Raw genomic sequence first — 20484 nt, 5'->3', positions numbered from 1 at the left:
ATCTTAATTCCCCTGTAGTTACTGCAGGTCTGCACATCTCCCTTATGCTTAAAGATCGGTACCAGCACACTCCTTCTCCATTCCTCAGGCATCGTCTCACCTTCCAGAACAATCTGGTTAAAAACTCCACTGCCATCTCTCCTAAACATCTCCATGCGTCTACCGGTATGTCATCTGGTCCAACCTACTTTCCACTCTTCATTCTTCTAATAGCTGCTCTCACTTCCTCCTTACTAATCCTATCCACTTCCTGCTTCACTAACTCCACATCATGCAACCTTCTCTCTCTCTCATTTTCCTCATTCATCAGCTGCTCAAAATACTCCCTCCACCTTCTCAATACACTCTCCTCACTAGTCTTAATGTCTCATAATTATGAGATAAGTGGGGGCAGTCTGTGGCAGGGGAGCATTTTAGCACATAACACCAGATCTGACGTTACTGCATCTGCGCAACCATAGAGATGTAGCAGATATCATATGGTTTAGCTTGATGACTATATGTTAGTGTTTAGATGATCTGTTCAGTGTCTATAGGGTCTTTACGATGTGAGTATGTAAGGTATACAGGAAGTCTTTATCTACTTACACATCTCTGGTTATGTCGTCTTCTTACCCAATCAGGAACAGTTTTAGCTCAGGTTTTTCTCCAGTGTGTATATATACACTTGTCTGTTATCTGCATTAAACTGAAGAAGAACATATGCGCCATGCTGTGTGATTCTTTCCTGATTAGAAAAGGCATCACAGGCATCATAGATTGCATGGGAAACCTCTCCTAGAATGAAGTTTTGTTTGGGCATAATAAAATCTAACAGTATATCAGTTAAATTAGCTACTGGACATTTCTTTGCACCTCCTGATAATTAATTTAGTTACGGTAAGTCTCGCTTCAGTTATCAGACACACAGACAAACAAATAAACAGAGATAAATAGACAGACAGCTAAAGAGATAGATGGATATACAGCTGCAGACACAGATGGATAGACAGATAGATAAAACACAGATGACAGATAGAGTGACACAGATGAATAAATGGATAGATAGACGAGACAGATGGATAAATAAAGATATAGACAGACTCACACACGAACAGACAGACAGACAAACAAACAGACAATTAAAGGGGTAGATAGAAAGCTAGACGGAGACAGATAGAAGGAACACAGACAGCTAGATGTATAGAAATGTATAGACAGACATACGGATAGATAAGACAGACTGACAGAAGGAAGGATAGAAAAGACAGACCACAACAAAATGTTTCAGTTTTCAGCAAAGGTCATTTATTTGAACACAGGGCAAAACACTTTCTGGTTATTATGCATGTAAACCTCTATAACATGTAAAGCATCTAAAACATTTTTTGTACACTTTATTCACAAACGCTTAAAAAAAAAGAATGGAAAAAAAGGTAAAATTACAGACAGAAAGAAGCAAATCAGTGTGCCTCAGAGGTATTAATATTATTATTACACGTATAAATACATCAGCTCTGAAAAAAAATGGAAAACCATTTCTTGATTTCAGGTGCATTTAATTTGAAATACTACTTTCCAATCTGGAAAGTGTAAAAAAATAAAAATACTTTTCCGACTGATCCTTTACTCTTAAAACAAACAGCTTTAACCACAACACTTTTCTCCCAGGCCTACAGTCTTTCTCTTCTTTTGAATAATCATAATACTCCATTTCCTTTTTTTTTTACCATCTTTTAAGCATCGCACAGGCGTTCCTGTCAGGGCGAAACCACCCCGGTCCAGGCTCGATCTCGTCTCCACCCAGCCAGTCGGGTTTTTCTCTGAGGCAAACGATCGGTGCGGTGACTCACAGCTCTCCTCTCAGCGCTCAAACTCACCCTGCACGCCACATTAGGCTTTTTTCCTCCTCTGCTTAGGCAATCCGTCACTTTTTCTGTAAGAACTTCATTTTGTTCCCTGAAAGCACAACAGACCGTCACAGTGAGCAAACTCAGAATACAAACGATTCCCTTTTTTGGCAGAGGTGAACCAAGAGGCTTTACCGAGACCCTTGAGAAATTTGTTGACACCGCTGGGTTCAGGCTCAGGAAAGGAGGAGAGATATTCTGCTGTTCTTACTTCAAACAGGCCTGTGAAGAGAGAGAGAGAGAGAGAGAGAGAGAGAGAGAGAGAGAATCGTTTAATTGTTCCCATTCGTGGCCTGTGTAGGTAAATAACTATCGCTCTATATACTACTTCTCAAAGGGACCAAGTTCGTATCACTTGTACACCATATTGTTAAAAGTATTATGGTTATTCAAAAGAAGAGAAAGACTGTAGGCCTGGGAGATCTGGGAAATCTCCTGCTATAGAGCTCGGACATCAACCTTACTGAACACCTCAGAGATGAATGTAAACTCTGACAGCACTCCAGGCCTCCTCACCTCACCTACATCACTACCTGACTTTACCTACAATTATGCATAATTTGCCATTAATCATCTCACACTGTGGAAGTATAGACTTATTGGAATTTTCTGAAACGTCAATTTCCCCTCTATTTTCCTAACAATTATTGTTTTGTGCCTTAGTTCCTGTAAACCATTTAAAAGCTGACACCAGGAAACAAAGCTGTACGTGCACTTTTCAGTTCCTGCACAACTAAAACATACAGCTTCCGTTCTCATAAATCCACGCTCTGTTCTACATGAAACAAAATGTAAACTTTTTTTTTTTGGATCAAATATGATTTTTGAAACTATATTGTATATAAAGACACAAGTGCGACGATCATGTGTTATGTATACGCCATCGTCTTCGCTCACCCTTGACTCCGCCCTTGCGGAGCTCTCGGTCCTGGATGAAGCCGGCGAACATCTGCGTGTCCATAAACAGCTGGAGGAACTGACGGACGCCTCGGGACGGATGTGACTTTCTGAAAGTGTCTCTGTTGAGCTCGCGGACGCCGTTGTATCCCGTCTCGTGGATGTGTTGCGGGTAATGGCCCACCAGCTCCACGAAGAATCTCACAAACGTCTCGGACACCAGCGCACTCAGGCTGCACTCCTCTACACGCACGGAGGCAGAAGTCAAATATTATATACCGAGCAGAATTATGTGATGAACAAACCACACTTTCTTTTCACTATACAACTGAAGGAAAAATATAAAATTATTAAAAAAATCCATATTTGGGTCATTTCTACAAAAAAATTATAAATAAAGTGTGGAGATAATGGTCAGATAGATTTTAGCACTAGTCAGCAAATTACGTTGTAATGTGTTCCTTGGATTTTGAGATTTAACTTCGGATAGCTTCCATCCTTCCCTCCTTCCCTCCATCGCACACCAGGTGTAGCATTATGACATTATAACATTATTAACTAGACAGCAAGTGAACATTTTGTCATTTGAATGAACATTCGGTGCAACCCAGATGAGGATGGGTTTCCTTTTAAGGTTTCTTCCTCATACCATCTCATGGAGTTTTTCCCTGCCACTGGCTCGCTCATAAGGGATAAACAATTATAAGAAACTAACTTATAGGAAATAAACGTACACATTCTTTTATATACCCTTAGTACTGCTTTATCTGTGTAAAGCTGCTTTGACAAAACATGTCCATTGTAAAAAGCGCTATACAAATAAAATGAAATTGAATTGAAAATAGTGTGGAAATGAATTCAATTTCATTATCAAAAAGGTGAAAAGCTAGTCTAATTAGATGCAGAAATTTACCAGCTGTTCATCTGTGGCTTTCTGGTACCATTACTGCCAGATAAATCATCTGTGCGCATTATGATTTACAATTAAAAAAATAAAAAATTCATTAAATGTTGAAAGCAGCTGTTGTGCATTAATCAGGTTTTGTCCAGCTTTTAAAAAAATCCTTACTCAGCAGTCTGACTGAGATTATTCATGCAATGAGCGTGGGGTCTTTTATGATTTATAAAATGTATAAATCATTAAATACAGAAGGTTCAGGCCACACCGTTAAAAAATGTACAAAAAATGTGCATTGCTTTTGTATGTTCATCTGTTTAAACACGTGCCAAATGTTTGCACTGACCTCCCTTCCTGTCGTTTTTACTGTGCTCCAGCATCTCCTCCCGACAGTCCAGGACTTCCTGCAGGGCTGCCTGAAGCTTACTGGGGAGGATGCAGTCCTCATCTCCCATCTGGCAGACATGCAGAAATATTCAAGCATGAGATGCAGAAGATAACAGTAAAAGAAGAAGAAATAAGCAGAAACATGTCCAGAGTGCATCTCTACTATTACTCAAGTACCACATAACCAGTGGTGGACCAAATACACAAACCATGTACTTGAGTAAAAGTAGAGATGCACTCTGGAAATTATTAGTCCTGTAAAACGTGCATAAAAATTATCTAACAGTACAGCAAAGTTACTGTAACTGCAACAGATGTGTCCGTACAGGAGCAACATCGTAGTACCGATTCTGATTGGTCAGGAGGTGTTGAGTAATGTTCTATAATGGCAGTTCTGACATCTCACACTTTTAAATAAATACTGTTGTCATACTGAATTCATTTCTATAGTAACAACGTGCTGTTTAAATGGTGGATACTGCCCATAGACTGATTCATGCACAAAATGTGAACTTGTGTCGAGAGCTAAAACTATTCCTTTAATAGTAATATGATCTAATCTAGTACCTAATCTCTTAACAGAGGGAGTTTGAACTCTGTGTTACAAGTGGCTTATTGCTTTATTATAAAGAATACATGAACAACTGTTTAGTGTGTACAGTTATATTCGTGGCATTTGGCAGACGCCCTTATCCAGCATGTCTTACAATTATCTCATTTATACAGCTGAGCAGTGGGGGGTTAAGGGTCTTGTTAAGCAGTGGCCGCTGGATGGAGCTGGGATTTGAACCAATGACCTTCTGATCAATCGTCCAACATTCTAACCACTGAGCCACCACTTCTCTGTATTGCTGTTTGCACAAACCTTTTGTACTGTACTGCTCAGTGCTACAGTGTCACTGTAGTTTTCTTATTTGTCTTTGGTCCTGGGGGAATGTTGAGTTGTTTCACTGTGTACTGCACTGAATATGGTTGGAATGACAATAAAAGATTTGACTTGATCATAAGTTATAATTTGTTTTACACTCCGTAACTATGTATAGTTTTTCTGCACACCTTTTTTTGCACTATAAAACTTTAATCTCTGGACTGTCACTTAAACTCTGGACTTGCACAGCACAGTGCACTTTATACTACACCATGCTGCATATGGTCACTTTAAGGACAAATCACATCAATCACCTTCAATTTTAGTGTTTTACGGTCATACGCATCCTTGTATATACAATTTTCTTTCACATCTCTCTTCATATATTTTATATAGTTGATAAATAAAAATATATAAACTATATAAAATATATGAAGGACCGTCGTAAAAAGCATTTCACTGCATGTCGTACTCTGTATGTTTGTTTATGTGACAAATTAAATTTGATTGGTTTTTATAATTGTACACACAGTATAAATATATAGACCATTAATAGCAAATAGCTGTGGAAAAATGAAACACTTCCATGTGGTGAGAATAACACTATTTCATGCTGTACCACACCTTCATTGGTAAAATTGGAACAGCACGTCCTGCTGCGTTTTATTCCTTCTCACTCAGTTCAAACATTTTAGAACCGAGAACATCCAAATCCAGAAACGTCATTTGTTTGAATGCAAATAATTAATAACACAGGCCTGGGCTTGATCCTCAGATCACTCCAGTCTTACATAAAAGATCCACACCTTTTTAAAAACAGTATACACACAAACACACACACACACACACACACACACACACACACACCTCTTTACTGGAAAAGTGGCTACAATACAACACTTACCTGCACAACGAACTTGTCCGCACACAGGTCCACAATGAGCACCTGAAAGGAGAGTAATATTAACTGGTTCACTTGTATTGGCTGAATATGATTATTCTGTCATGCCTTAATAACACAAATTGTTACCTAATGATCAGAAGCCTTTTAAAGTACGGATACAAGAATCATATCATATTCATTTATATATAATTCACATCATATATTGTTTGCATAAATCTCAAAACCTAAAACATATTTCCATGAAATAATTATAGATAAAAGTCTTTTTTTTTTTTTACAGTAAATACAAACAAAAGACATTTTATCGGTTTAACGAAGTCTGAAATATTCAGATTTTACAATAAGTGAAACACGAACTCACATTTCATTAAATGAATTCAAAGACCACATCTGGTTTTGCACTGATGCACCACAATGTGAATATTTGATCAGGACAAATTTCAGTACTATACAACTTCCGACTTTTTCTGTAAAACGGTTAGTTTGAAGTGACCGACCTCCTCAATGGGCAAATCCAACAGCTGGTCGAGGGACGGAGACAACGCTCCCATGACAAAGGGAGTTGGAGAGCAGCTAATGTCCAGCATGTTAGCAGGTAGCACGGGCACAAAGGTGTGCTGCCATGTGAAAGGGTAGAGGAGAGCAAGTGCTGAGTGTGCACACTGAGACAAGGTGCTGGGAGGAAAAAGAGAGAGAGAGAGAATCTTACTGCGACTGCTCATTCTTGTGTAATAATCCTTCAAATGGTAAACCCAACCAAAATCAGATCCTACCGCACCATACCCGAGTTTATCTGCGATGAAGATGACTCTCCTCTCCAGCAACAGTGAGGCGAAAACCTGCAGCAGCCTGCTCACGCTCAGACACCGCAGCAGGGTCTCAAACTCCACGTGCTCCAGTCGTGAGTCCACCGGCCGACATAGAGTCAGCTCCTACATAGAGGGAAAAAAGTCAGTAGAACAGTAGAACAGGCACAACTTGAGCTGATGAACCACAGATTCAGGGTCCAAGAAAAGGTGGAGTGACTACTTTAAAATGGCCCCTAAGCATCAAAGAATGTGTGAATAATGTGTGTGCCTGGTATTTCCACTTCAAGCCCTGTTTTTTTCACAGGCTTTGGATGTGCTATGACCCTTAACATGTCTAAAAATAAATAAATAAATAAATAAAACCAGGATGAACCAATGCTCTAATTTGTCTCTGTGTTTCTGTGCTTAAAGTACAAGAGCATTAGAGGAACATTTTAAACATTTTCATTTTTAACATTGGATGTTTCTAGAACGTCCCATAGAAATCAATTCAGGCAGCAAAAGTTATGGCACTTCGACCTTTTATATTAATATCAGAAACAGGATCTGTATCACTTCCAGCTTAAACACTAAGCAAGTGGACCATTGACCAGAATTCAGATATTTTCACAGAGTTGGCTGATGTGCTGAGACAAAAACAATAACAGTTAAAAATCTTCTGACCTTAAGGTTGTGGCATTGTGGGAAAACAAAGCTTTAAAACCGGTTTATGCACAAAAAAAAAAAAAAAAGGTTGACCTGATTTTATAAAAAGTTGTACTCGTTTGAACACGTCTCTTGCGCTAATGTAGCTTTATGAAATACAGATCTCTAAAATCCGTGTGACCAAAAAAATATATAAAGACAAAGAGCAAGTTTATTGTTTTGGTTTTTTTCCCCCTGATCTGCTGCCAGACTGGTTTTGTGACACAAGACTTGGCTGTTTTTAATAAACACGCTTTTAAGGCATGATTTAAACAGAACAAAGTTTAATAAAAGACTGCAGTAACTTAAATGTATTTAATTGGAAGGCAAATCAATCTTTCATTATTTGGTTATACCACTATAGTGAGATTATAATGCTATGGCATTATGGTCATATCTGCAGAATGATACACAGAGGACAACCTCACCTCGTTGCCAGAGCCGGGCAGAAAGCTCTTCACAGTGATGGTGCGTCCTGGAGCAGGAAACGGAGCCTCCATGACGCTGCGCATGAATGGGTGGACGAGAGCAGGAGAGATCTCTCTTCTCCTCTCCACCTCCTCTAGGATCTGCACATGCGGACATGTATTTCTATTAACTTTTGTTGTCACATGACCTAGACATGGTGAAGTGTTTAATTCCTCCTGCATGGTTGTTTTTATTTATTTATTTATTTATTTTTAAAGATCAAGTCAGTTTTCAACCCAGAATTCAGTCTTGAGAAAAACACTGGAAATTCCCCTGACCTTTGAAAACAAGTTGAAGCAACCAAGCCTGCTGATGATGCAGTGAACCTCAGGCAGCCTCTTCCCCTTTCCGGAGGGCTGCAGGACACAGAGGCAAACCAACACACACATATCAAAGTGACAATGACTCCGCAGAATGGCAGCGAACCCCTACACAACCTATTAATATTCCATCACACGTATTCATTATGTTCCTGCTGACGGCGTGTGTCATTGCTCCAACTCACCAAGATTTTCCGACAATAACCGAACCATCGCGTCCCGTCTTCTCCGGTCAGAACGAATGAAAAGGTTTCACTATGGGAGAGGAACAACAGTTGATTCAGATCTAAGCACTGCTGAGGAACTCGGCTCAGAACTCTACGATATGTTTTTACGGCGCCATAAAAAAAAGTGAGTCATTTTGAAGAACAAACCATTATGGGCCTGGTCAGAAGAAACACTGACTAAGTTACAAGCTTGTTTTTGAGTGTTGTGTGACTCAGCAACTTGGCCAAACTTTAAAAACATGAGTCAGAAGCAAGGCGGAAATGCGGTTTGCAATCCAACCTGTTGATATCTGCAGATGGTCTCCAGTCCTGAGCATCAGGGAAGCAGAAGTTAGGAATGGCTTTCAACCGGTCCTCGGTCTCACGAGACATCCGGGAAGTCTTCTCAAACTGCACACGATATTTAGTAGAGCACGTTTATGTTGACCGTACACCTCAAATCCTGTGTTGTTTGCTGTAATCACATATCAACGCTCTCCACTGGTTCCGTACCTTAGTTGGGAACTGTTGTGTGATCTCTGGGTAATACGCATTTCCGGGGGAGCGTTTTCTAAGGGACACCACAACGAACAGCTGGAAGAGTTGTTGCTGCTGCAGCTGGATGAGATCTCTCTCCAGGGTGCGATACCCTGGCCTCCTCTTTAAAGTGGACTGCACATAGACCAAGCGCTGGGAGCCACCTGATCCGAACACGGATTAAAAATAAACACAGGATATTTGTAATCAGGGCAAATGATTATAATTAGAACAATTATTCCTTCAGAGATCTACAGGGCATCTGAAAAGTATTCACAGCGATTCACTTTTTGAGTGTCATGGCAACGGCTGTTTATGCTTATGTACATGGGATTTCTTTTTTAAGCATCTTTTTCGTTTTGAGGGAAATAATTAATTTAATCCATTTTGGAATAACGTTGTAACATAACAGAATGTGGAAAAAATGAAGTTTTGTGAATACGTTCTGGATGCACTGTACAAGGGACCCCCCCCCCCCCACAATCTCTCCCAAATTGGTATATTAGCAATATTAAAAAGTTCTGCTTCACCAGTCCTGCCACATCTCCAATTTCTCCAAGGGTTTAAAACACTTCATTTAATGCCAGTCTTTTCTGAAACCCTGAATGATTTTCAATATGTCAAGCTCTAAACCCAATAACCCCTGGTTTGCAAAAAAAAAAAAATATACACCTGATCTGGAGCAGGAACTAAAAAAATAGTTGGAACTACTACAGTGAACTGAAATTGGCTCTTTCATCTGGTGGAAATGTGTCTCAGGTTCCTGGAATCAAGCCCAAAACCCCTCAGCTTAGCTTTGCACTTTCTCCACTCTACAGTTGAATCAGCGGAATCGAAATTCATTTGAAAGTCGTTTTAGTTCTGAGTAAGAAAATAATTCGACTTTCGGATGCCCGCAACTTGGACGAAGTAGCAAACCTTTTTTAGTGCTCTCCTCTGGATCGCTTTCTGTTCCACTCAATTCCTCTGCACAACAAGAAAGACAGAAAAAGAATGATGCGTTTCCTCAATGCAAAAATAGGTAGCGTGTGAAATTACTAATATGTGAGCATCACGGTTGTACCTTTGCTGGCACTTGTCTGGCTTTTCACTCTCTTTTTGCCTCTCTTGGCCTGGAAGATCTCCTCGATCCTGCTCACATACTGCACAATAAGCATACAGGTCACAAGGTTACAAGGTTTTCATCTACGGCTTAACCAACTTATTAAATATTAAATATGCAGAGAATGAAATGAATGTGAACTGGGACATGTAATTAAAAGGGTGTCTTTTTCTTTTCTTTTTTAGTTTATACTGCAGGAGAGGAAACAAGTTGGGCAAGTTTTTTTTATTATTATTTTTTTTATAGGGGAACATGCCACTGAACCAACCTTGCACTATAGACAATGTGACAGCTGAGTAGGAAGTAGTGGGAGAGAAACGTCTTCTGCTCTTCCTCTGATAAAACTCAGTCCTTTTTTAGTCATAATGAATAACTAGATGAATTGAGCATGCATTACAAATGAAATGTAGTTTATCATCCAAATGTAGACCTCAAGCATTGGTGTATAGAACCTCAAGCTAAACACAATGCATGCCATTACCAAAGTAATTAGCCAATTTAATTACCAAAGTACATACTGAGATAAACCAGGTGATAAAAAAAACATTATTTATGAACATACTTTCACATCTGTACTGAAGGAGCGAGTCCCACACACATTTGCATTTCAAGGAAGTAAACAAATACCTTCTTCAGTCAGCGATATTTATAAAGTGAGGTCTAACTTTAGATCATTTCATGCTTTTAGAGATGAGACTCCATTTCTATGATTCTAGTCAATGTAGCTCAAACTTTATCATTCCCAAATGTCTGTCTAATTGTTGGTATTAAATTTTGAGATATTTTTAGCCAATTAAACTCAAGTGAAGATTTCTTCAGATCAAACCAGTTCTGACCTGTTGAGCATTAACAGTATTTACTTCTGCAGCAATTTGAACTACAGGAGCTCGTCTGCTGGATCGGATCACCGGGCCAGACTTCCCTCATTCCTTCCGGTCGCCGGTTCACCACTGTTCTTTCCTTGGAGCACTTTTAATAGATACTGAGCACTGCAGACCAGGAACATCCCACAAGATCTGCAGTTTTAGAGATGCTCTGACCTCGTCTAGACGGCCCTTGTCAAACTCAAATCCCTATGCTCGCCCCATTTTTCCTGCTTCTAACACGTCAACTTTGAGGACAAAATGCTCAATTGCTGCCTAATAAATATATCCAACCACTAACAGGTGCCATGATGAAAAGACAATCAGTGTTATTCATGTCACTGCTAATAATGTTATACCTGATCGGTGTCTAATGAAAATGTAACTCAACTCACCATAATGCAGAATTAAAGCTTAATTTATCGATGTGTAGGAAAAAAAGCTACTAAATCAAGGCACAAATGGCCATTTTTTAACAATAAAACCTGCAGATTGTGAAAGTCAATAAAATTGAAATTAAATAAATATTTTATTATTATTATTAATATAAATAAAAGTTTGTTCATTCTGGGCAGCCCAGTTCCAAATGACCCATGGCCCGGTGGTTGTGGACGCCTAATTTGAATAAACAATTAGATATAAATATAAAATATCTACTATAAAATATATAATAAACTAGCAACCGTCCCCAGTGGTGATGTAGTCACGAGACTATACTGAGGGGTTTATCACGCAGTTGAACATAAATTAGCCAATCGAATTAAAGTACCAAATCTATCAAGCGTTTTTTGACAGTTGAGTTGGTGAACTTTTATAATGATGATTTCCTTCGATTTAATGGAAATATCTAGCTCTTATCCTCTTCGAGTAGAGTAAACACGTGAGGAATATGCAAGAGTGGCTCTTACCTCTACCCTCGCCTCTCTAACATCAGGAGCGCAGCTTCCCTCCATTAGCTTCATGTGTTTCAGTGTGCTTAAACCGCCCCAAGCTCACCAATTAGACCATTCGAATAAGAATCCCTCTGAATGTATCAGCTGTCAGCAGCTGTTCAAGACTGACTCTATCCAACCTGAACATATGTCCATTAAAAGCTAGTTAGTCAAAAGTCACTAGTAAGAGCCACATGTGACAGATGATAAACGCTCCCTGTTTCCGCTCCATAAAGGGTGTTTCCTGCCTCCTCCATGCATTTCCTCATCACTTCCCACAACATTCCTGCTCATTTATTGTTTTGTTTTTTTAATCCTAGACTTTTTTTTTTTTGCTCATCATTACTCTGACCTTCTGAAGCACGGATATAATGTTATAGAACAACCGGAGAATCAGGTTTTGGCATGTGGGATTACATGAGGCTGCCGCGGTGTTCTGTAGGCAGTAGCCTGCTTTGTTGCTGATGGCTTAGGCGTGTTCACGTTTGACGTTTGGAGCTGTGGCGTCGCAGTCTGCTTGTAGGCCTCGTGTAGCCTGTCAGCATCGGCTTGTAATGTGAGGGGTTTCTGCGGCAACTACAGTGCGAGAAAAACACAGAGGAAGTCAAAAAAAGGGAAACTGGCCGACAAAACACTACTGATTGCCATTCAAATCTGTACAGTCACACCAGAAATACTGCAGAAATACATTGCGGTCAGGTCTGTTGGTTTCAGATGCCCGATTTGTTCTAGTATCAGACTCAAATATCTGTTTTGGGATATTGGAGAACTTGAAGTAGATACTGATGGTCACCTTCGGAGAGCACGGCGTCCATCTCTGAGCAATGGTCCAGTTTCGGGACCGCATGATAGGAAGACACATCGGAGACACTTTGATGTCTTCATATGGGTTCTCCCTTAACACGTCCGCTGCACAGGAAGAGTTGAGACACGCAAGAATTTACCATCATGAGACACACTTGTCACGGGGTGCTTATTGTGGAGTAAATGTGCAAAGCTTTCAAGATTTGAAAACGTTCTTAGACATTTAGTGTTAATCTGTACAAAAAAAATTTAATCTGATAAACTCTACAATAATCTGGTAAAAATTCGTTGGTTTTACATACTGTATATTCCTAGTACGAGGGATAAAACATCTTACATAAGTCAGTTAAAAGTCTCTTAACAATTAGTAAAGATATTAGTTTAGAGACGTTTCCTAGTAGCAGTTGAATTCTTCATTCTGATTGGTCAGAAAGTCTTGACACATTTTCTTCAACAGCAGCGTAAACTGCAAAACTCATGTTTATATGAATGTACTCCTCCTAATATGTTATTGTTTCCAGAATAACAAATTACATTGGATTTGGTTTATGATTGTTATGAGTTTTTCCTACGAGACGAGATTTATTTGGCCTAGTAACAATCCACGAAGGCATGGTAACCGTTATTCCGTTATTTGATCCATTATGTAATTTTTAATTCCATGATATTTACTGCTAATGAATCCACTCTCAGGTTGCTTCCTTTGGTAGGCAAAATGTTTATTTGGAAGTCCTTTAGGCTACACACCATAGGGCACACTTTGTTTTTGAAAATATAATAAAGGAATAACAGTTTATAGATCACAGTCCTTCAGTTTGATCAAAATTTCTGACAACTGGATCCCGTTACCATAGTGTGCTGTTTAGCTGACCGCTTGAGTAGCCCTGTAGCGGGCAAAATCCGATCATAAGCTTGTTATTAGTGTGAACTGAACCATCTGTTAAACACACTTTACGATTAAACATTCTGTCAAATCTGATGATGTTTCGGGCTCTCGGTGCTTATTCTGTGTTCCCTAAAGTGTTAACTGGTCTCTCAAATGGCAGATTTCCTAGCTTGCCTCCGGACTGTGTGTTTAACATTTGCTTAGCTGCAGCTGTTCTGTCGCAGCCTTGTCCAAAAACCTGTCATTTCGCACTCTGTGTTTCATCATCATAGCTTTTCGGTTACGCATGTGTTTGGCTTCCTCTTGTTCCAAGTCAAAGACTCACAGATGATGTCTTCGTAAACGCTGTCTTGTGATCGGGTGTGGTACAGCCCCGAGCGGCGTGACTCCGTCTCTCTGGACCCCTGCTGAGCCGTCCAATGGACCACGTCCTCGAATTCGAATGATTTCCTGTCGAGTGACACGGCACATCACGTGTGAAATCAGCCTTTAGTGCAACTTCTGATCTTTGACTATGTGTCTGTCAGTACAATCAACAATCGGACTTAATAGTACACAGTTCTCTTAGTGTGTGTGTGTGTGTGTGTGTGTGTGTGTGTGTGTGTGTGTGTAAGCTCACAAATTAAGTATAACAATAGCAAGGTTTCTTGAGGTCAGAGGAAGTGTGATAATTGGGGCAGGTGACATCCTGCCTCCATGTCGAATTACAGCTGTTATTGGGAATGCGTTACAGAACAGATGGAAACATAAACCATATGCCCAGATAAAAAAAAAACAAGAAGTTTATACTGTAATGTAAAAAAAAAAAGGATTTATAAACAAAATCATGTGAAAATGTAATAAAAATGCCTCATGTGACCTTTGGACGATTGGCTGAGGCAGAAGTAGGCCAAATAGAGACAATAGGCTCAGACTCTCACAGAGAAAACCTGACTTCACAGAACACATCTCACCCTCTCCCGCTTCTAGCTCCTAAGCTTTGACGAGCAAAGAAGCGAAACTGACGGGGAGGATGTCAGAAGCGGAACGCACGGGCCAGGTTTCACTCTTTTCATCTCACATGCACACTTCACCTCAATGTAATCATTTGGATAAGGTGTTAAATTGAGTTTGAGGGCCAATATTTAAAAAAAAAAAAAAGACACATACAGACTGTTTACTTGACAACAAGCCTGTGGAATTCCCAACATCTTGATGCACACGCAAAATTGGAAAATGTGATTTCATGACCATATCGCCAGCCTTGAACGAAGTAAGAATCTGGATATTTGATTAGCAGACATCTGATCCGTTGCCTAACCACAAACAAGGCAAACTGTGTCTTTTAAAACTTTTAGTAGAAATTTCCAGCATCATAAAAAGCCTTTCTGTCATTAGATCTATAATAAAGAAAGAAGATAATTTGTTACACTAGAGATTAAACAGAGACAGAGAAGCCCCCTCCTAGCAGGAGATGCCAATCAAATCAAGACCCAAAACATGTAAAAGGGTGGGGACATGAAGACGAAAGTCTTTCGTGTTTGAACAGAGATCAGTTAAAAATGCTGTGTCGTAATATATTAAACTGGCTCTTGCTAGTTATTTTTACTTTGTTTTTTATTATTATCATTTAAGTTTTACAGCAAATACAGTCTTCCATTCAATCAGTCGTTCATTTTAAGATTAGTAGCATTAGGTTTTTAAACACGATTCCTAAATGACCCTCAAAAGACAATAAAAGATAAATGCAAAGTATGTTTGTAGAAAATATTTAGATGCATCCAGTGTATTTTATTTAAAGAAAATACGTTTTAATGAGACAAATAAAGACAATAGTGTGGTAGCTTTATTTTCTATTTGGCTCAAAAAACAAATATGACAAACTGCTTGCTGGGAAAAGACTTGTGCTGTTGTCATGATATTTGTCATTTTTTTCCTCCATCATCTTGTTTAATTCCTTACTTGATGCACACCAACCTATAAAATCCTTGTTTAAGGAATGCATCTTTGAAACACACACAAGTTTTTCATTCACTCACCTGTTTTTTCTGTTTCTTGAAATGCCGTTTCCAGTGGCGACAGGAAATGGTGGAGGCGGGACACTGGGTGGGCGCATGACATCACGCTTTCTGAGCTGCTGTGATAGGCTCAGGGGAGAATTCGTCTTTTCCCGTTGCGTTAAATTCGTAGATGTGTTGTTGGCTCCTTGGTACTGGAATGTGCGTTGTGGTTTAGGTGGTGGTGTGTTGGGATTCTGCCGGGTCATTTCAGCACCCACCGAGATAAGATGCTTAGACACGGGTGAGGATTCCTTCTCATTCTTCCAAGGAGAATCCTCGCCCTCCAGTCGCCTCCAAAAGCCCCGAGAGGTGTAGAAATTCCCAGGAGGCAGCGAGTCATCGGGGTCTTCGTCACCTTTGTGCAGCAATCCCGTATCCTCGGCAGTGACATGGTCAATGGCACTGTAATGGATTGTCTGCTTTGAAGCATCCCGTTTGTTTACAGGATGTTGTGCTCGGGTCAGGCCTGGTGAAGACTTAGTCCTGGGAGTCGAAGTTATACCCTCGTATAAAAGTGGTTGGTTGTGCTCGGGTTCGGATTTCCGTCCCGCTGTAAACGGTCTGTGCATGGTTTGGTTTTCACTGAAATCCAAACCCAGGATTTTGGCTTTAGCCGGGCTTGTTTTTCCACGCAGTCCATCACTTTTATTGTCCACGGGAATGCAAGGTCTCATGTCCCCAGAAGGAGGGTGTGAGGCAGGGGTGTTCTGGGCATTGGGCCTCCCCCCGTGCGAGTCCTCCTGCTGGCTGAAACCCTCCCACTGAGAGATCTTTTGCTTGATACCGACGCCGGACTCCCGTGCCAACGCTCTCCCTGAAACAGGCAACTGGCATGCAGCACCTGCACTTCTTCCTCCACCTCGTCCTCCTGGTTTGTCATAGTCCACTCCCAGGGCCAGCATAGCAAGCAGACTACAAAGCAAGCCAGTACTCACTGCACAGACATCACTGCAGGAAGCGCATGCATCTGTCCGCCATTGTTGGACAGGATAAAGTACTCAGCAAAATGGCGAATCTATTCAGATGAATCTTTTCACCCTCAGGACAAGTTAACAGGGTTCACTTTTGCTGCTTGGTAGTCATATACATTGATGCTTCCAATGCTCATTTCCCGCAGCATTATTCAATCAAACCACCTCCTACAAAAGTAGACATAAAAAAACATTAAAATGCAAGAAGCTAAACCAAGTCCAAACAATAGACAAGATTGGCTGCATGCCAATGACATTGCATAGATATAGTATAAAGAGAGGAAGCAGCAAAGGACTTTCTTTGTCAAGGTCAGCACCATGGCCAAAAATAATCAAAAACAGAGAAGGACAGAGACAACGACAGGAACTGTAGGCATTGTGCAGGTCATCAGCAGAGGCCCATCAAACCTTCTCTTCCTCCCACACCATGTCGCATTTCCCTCTCAATCAGGGTGTCCCCAAGTACCACCGTGCATTAACGCACTTGAGAATAATGTAATTCAATTTCACTAGACCCTCTTTCAGCGTTGCATGAAAAGAGGACAGGCATTTCAAGCATTTTTACATCCATACTCACAAAATAGACAGCCTTTTGTCAGGGCACAAGAGCAGCCTTTTAAGGACCCTCAGGCATTTTCAATCCAAAAAAAAAAAAAAAAAGGATCAAATATGCGCCCTTTCACGTACGTTAGTAAGCCGATGTCTGTGGAACAAGCTGAACGCAAGTAAAGACCACATGAAATACTTTCAGGGAATCTGTTTCTCCGGCCTTTGCTGACGCTGGGATGGAACCTGGCAGCAGTAACGCAAGCGCCTCATCCACAGCCAAAGTGCATTGGACACGTTGCACATTGCGCCGAGGAAACTAAAAAGCGCTCGTGCAGAAAGACGCGATGGAATTCTTCGGTGCCGAGCGTCTCAGTCTTATTGTAATGATGATTATTTGTACGTGCTACATTCTTGTAGCAACATGGACACATATGGGGCTTTGACCTAAAATAATTATGTGCTGGAATCCGTGCAAGATCAGAGCCAAAATCCTGCCCCCTGGATCACCACCACATCAACCTGAATGACCCACTTGTGTGCGCATGTAAGCGTGTGTGTGTGTGTGCGTGAGTCTGTCTGTTTTGCTGGAAGATATCCCCCTGTTCCTGAGATGCAGGAAACAAGGATCAGCAGAAAGTCCATAATGATGGTTTGTCATTTTTTGTTTTAGTGGGGTGTGGGGTATTTAAAACTGGATGCAGTCTGATTCTGCAGGCTGAGTTTTATAGCTCTTGCATATTCTGGCCCACAAGATTTTGGCTGCGGGGTCACAAACAATGTCATTTTGGTGCAAACAAACCACATGACTCAGTATAATTCATTTCTCTCTGGTTTTCTTAAAACACTCCATCAAATGTTTTTGGTTTCTTCTGAAGAGTAAGTAAGACTGTGCTTTTTCCAGGCTGTGTGAACTGTTTAGAAGAAGAAAAACCCAAAGCATAATTTGATGACAACGAAGCTTGGCACATTCCAACAATCTGAGATTCCATGTTCATTACTCAAACTTTTCCCTTAATTACTCAGCTCTTGGATGTAGAGATGAAGCACGAGCTGTAGGAGGATTTGATTTTGATACAAGCATAGCATCGATGCCTTACACACACACACGATAAACGCCATCTGCCATATATTACCCAGGGGATAAAATAGATTATGGCATTTTGTAGTTTGTTTTTGTAGACTCTCATTGTTTCCGAGAGCAAGAATAAAAAAAAAACGCGTAGGTTGACCACCGCCTCGCTTTCAAGCTCGGTATAAAAGCTCTATTTTATCTGTTCTCATGCAGAAGGAAAACACCTGGTAGTGTTCACATAAGAGCTACTTGTGCTGGTGTTCAGATGTGCTTCATGATTGTCCTGACCTCAGGCAGTAGTGCGTAACAGACGTCACATCACACATTTAAGAAGAATGATTAGTCCTCCCTGACACCAGAACACTACACGGCACATGATGAGCGTAAGGGTTTCCCCCTTTAATAGTCGCCCTGAGTTCAAGTTCCCACCCGTGTTCCATTCCTCAAGTTGCATGGGTTTCTTCTGGGTTCTCCAATTTCGACTCGCTGCCCAAAAACATGTCTGATGGCAGAATTGTGCCATCATATGCTAAGGTGTCAATGAATGTGTGAACATGTGTATGCGACGGATCGGCATCCCAGACGGGGTTCACAGTGTTCCCGGGATGGGCTTCAGACCCATGCCATCCCACCCATCCCCGATCCTTACAGAGACAAAGCTTTTAATAAGGAAGGAAGGCGGAATAACAACACGAGGCAACTCACAGGATGCATCTACGGATTTCGTTCTAAAGAAAAACGGTCCACGTGTTCGACCTTTTATTCCTTCTGCCGGGATGAGAAACAGAGGTGAGTGGGAAAAGGAAAAACCTGAAAGCTTTCATTTGCGGGAGAGGGATGAAGCCGAGTGGTTGAAGATAAAACGGCCGTCTCAGAGCCGGGATAAAGGAGTCGCTTTGTTGTCTGAGCCACCTGCTTACCCATAACACAACACAGCTCCAAATGACTGCTTTTAGGAGATGGAGCTACACCTCCACGAGAGAAGAAAATGAGACATACAACCCTCAATTATCCCACATCGTCCTAAACGAGGCTGACAGGAGGCGCCGAAAGTGGCTTCAGGTGAAGTTTACATGAGGGGACTTGCCATGGAGGGTGGGTATGAGATGTTCAGGAGATGCTCCTAAGCTGTTTAGATGTTAGACATGCACCAAGCTTGAATTTACTTCATTGCTGGTATAAAAAGTCATCTCTAAGTGGATAATATGCATTAAAATTATTATTATTTTTTCCAATAGACAATATCTCTCAACAACTCCCTGACACAGAGACTGACATACTGAAATCTCAGACATAAATAACAATTTTATTACCTTATAACTTCAGTTCATAAACAAGCATCGGTTGGATAATTTATGAACATCTGAATAATCAAGTTTGTATCGTATGAAAGTTAAGATAATAAAAGATGCATTATTATTGTTATTATTATTATTATTGTTGTTATTTACACCAACACTCACCTCACGTTGAGTTTCATACCAGTGACAAAAAGCGATTTCTTTACGGCTCCACATTTTCATGAGGGTTTTTATGTGTTAAAAAAAAAAAAAAAAAACCTTCTCCCAGGCGTCTCGTTTTCTTGTATGAAATGTAATTTTTTTTCCTCAAGAGATAAACGACGATAAAAACCGTCTAAACGTGGTTGAAAGTTGAGATGGAAAAGCGAGCTAACGCAAGCTAATTAGCCTGTTAGCTCCCTCCTATTCATTCCTATTCATGTCCTTCTCGGTGAGAGGAAAGAAAAAGGTTCCGGAAGACGCGAATTTCATTCCTTCAGTAAAGTTGTACCAAATAATAAAAATAAAAAAATGTTTTATAAATAAAACCAGACTAGGAGTTTCGGAGTTAATCCTGTGAGCTCCGTGTCCTGCTGTCACACTGCCATCTGAGGAAACTTTCCTGTGGTGGATGAGCAGCTGGGCTGCGACCATACAACACTTCATCCTCTCCTGCTGATCTAAACGGGAAATGCACTGAATTATAACAATATGCTACTTTCGGGAAGAAAATTAGATCTTAGGAAGGAAATATATCTCAAGAAGCAAAAATATCCCTCAAAAAAAAAAAAAGAAAAAATCAAACACGACATCATTAGTCATTTCTTTTATTAGAATTGATGAAGGTTTTCAACAATGAACTCCTAAATAACATCCACAAATGACCTGCTTTTCCATCAGAGGATCACATTTTCCACTATAAACTCCAAAATATTCTTAAAGTTATGAGGCACTTCCTTTCTATAGATACCAAACCAGTTAAAATGTAAATTTAGACTTTGTACCATGCTAGTTTTTGATTAAATATCTCCAAGACTTGCACTAGATTGCCCAAAGTATTGAGTCACCTACCATTTCCTGCAATATGTGGTACTTTCCAAACTGTTACCACAAAGCTGA

At 40.4% G+C, this 20484-nt stretch overlaps 1 protein-coding gene across 1 annotated transcript; it reads right to left on the bottom strand.

The window, feature by feature from the left end:
- Positions 1–1264: 1264 nt before the first annotated feature.
- dennd2c (DENN/MADD domain containing 2C) lies at positions 1265–20022 on the bottom strand. Its single transcript, XM_046870826.1, has 19 exons — positions 19549–20022; positions 15473–16632; positions 13780–13904; positions 12558–12673; positions 12182–12340; positions 9931–10009; positions 9786–9833; positions 8844–9031; positions 8632–8741; positions 8310–8379; positions 8083–8160; positions 7765–7905; positions 6627–6775; positions 6341–6518; positions 5844–5885; positions 4031–4139; positions 2787–3029; positions 2025–2111; positions 1265–1938 (listed from the first exon to the last, which is right to left on the bottom strand). Exons 2-19 carry the CDS (start codon positions 16393–16395, stop codon positions 1907–1909), a joined length of 2877 nt encoding a protein of 958 aa, XP_046726782.1. The 5' UTR covers positions 16396–16632; positions 19549–20022; the 3' UTR covers positions 1265–1906.
- Positions 20023–20484: the final 462 nt, after the last annotated feature.

Source organism: Silurus meridionalis, chromosome 17 (assembly GCF_014805685.1).
Source record: "Silurus meridionalis isolate SWU-2019-XX chromosome 17, ASM1480568v1, whole genome shotgun sequence".
Taxonomy (NCBI): Eukaryota; Metazoa; Chordata; class Actinopteri; order Siluriformes; family Siluridae; genus Silurus; species Silurus meridionalis.
Note: the sequence above shows the minus strand (reverse complement) of the source record. Positions and strands in the feature narration are given on the sequence as shown.

What these genes read in the sequence shown, in the direction of transcription:
- dennd2c (XM_046870826.1), bottom strand. Translation starts at nt 16,395, where the DNA reads ATGCTGGCCCTGGGAGTGGACTATGACAAACCAGGAGGACGAGGTGGA. An exon ending in CGGACAAGTTCGTTGTGCAG is followed by an intron (nt 4,140 to 5,843) that starts GTAAGTGTTGTA and finishes CATGTCTGCCAG; the next exon opens with ATGGGAGATGAGGACTGCAT. An exon ending in CAAATTTCTCAAGGGTCTCG is followed by an intron (nt 1,939 to 2,024) that starts GTAAAGCCTCTT and finishes TTGTGCTTTCAG; the next exon opens with GGAACAAAATGAAGTTCTTA.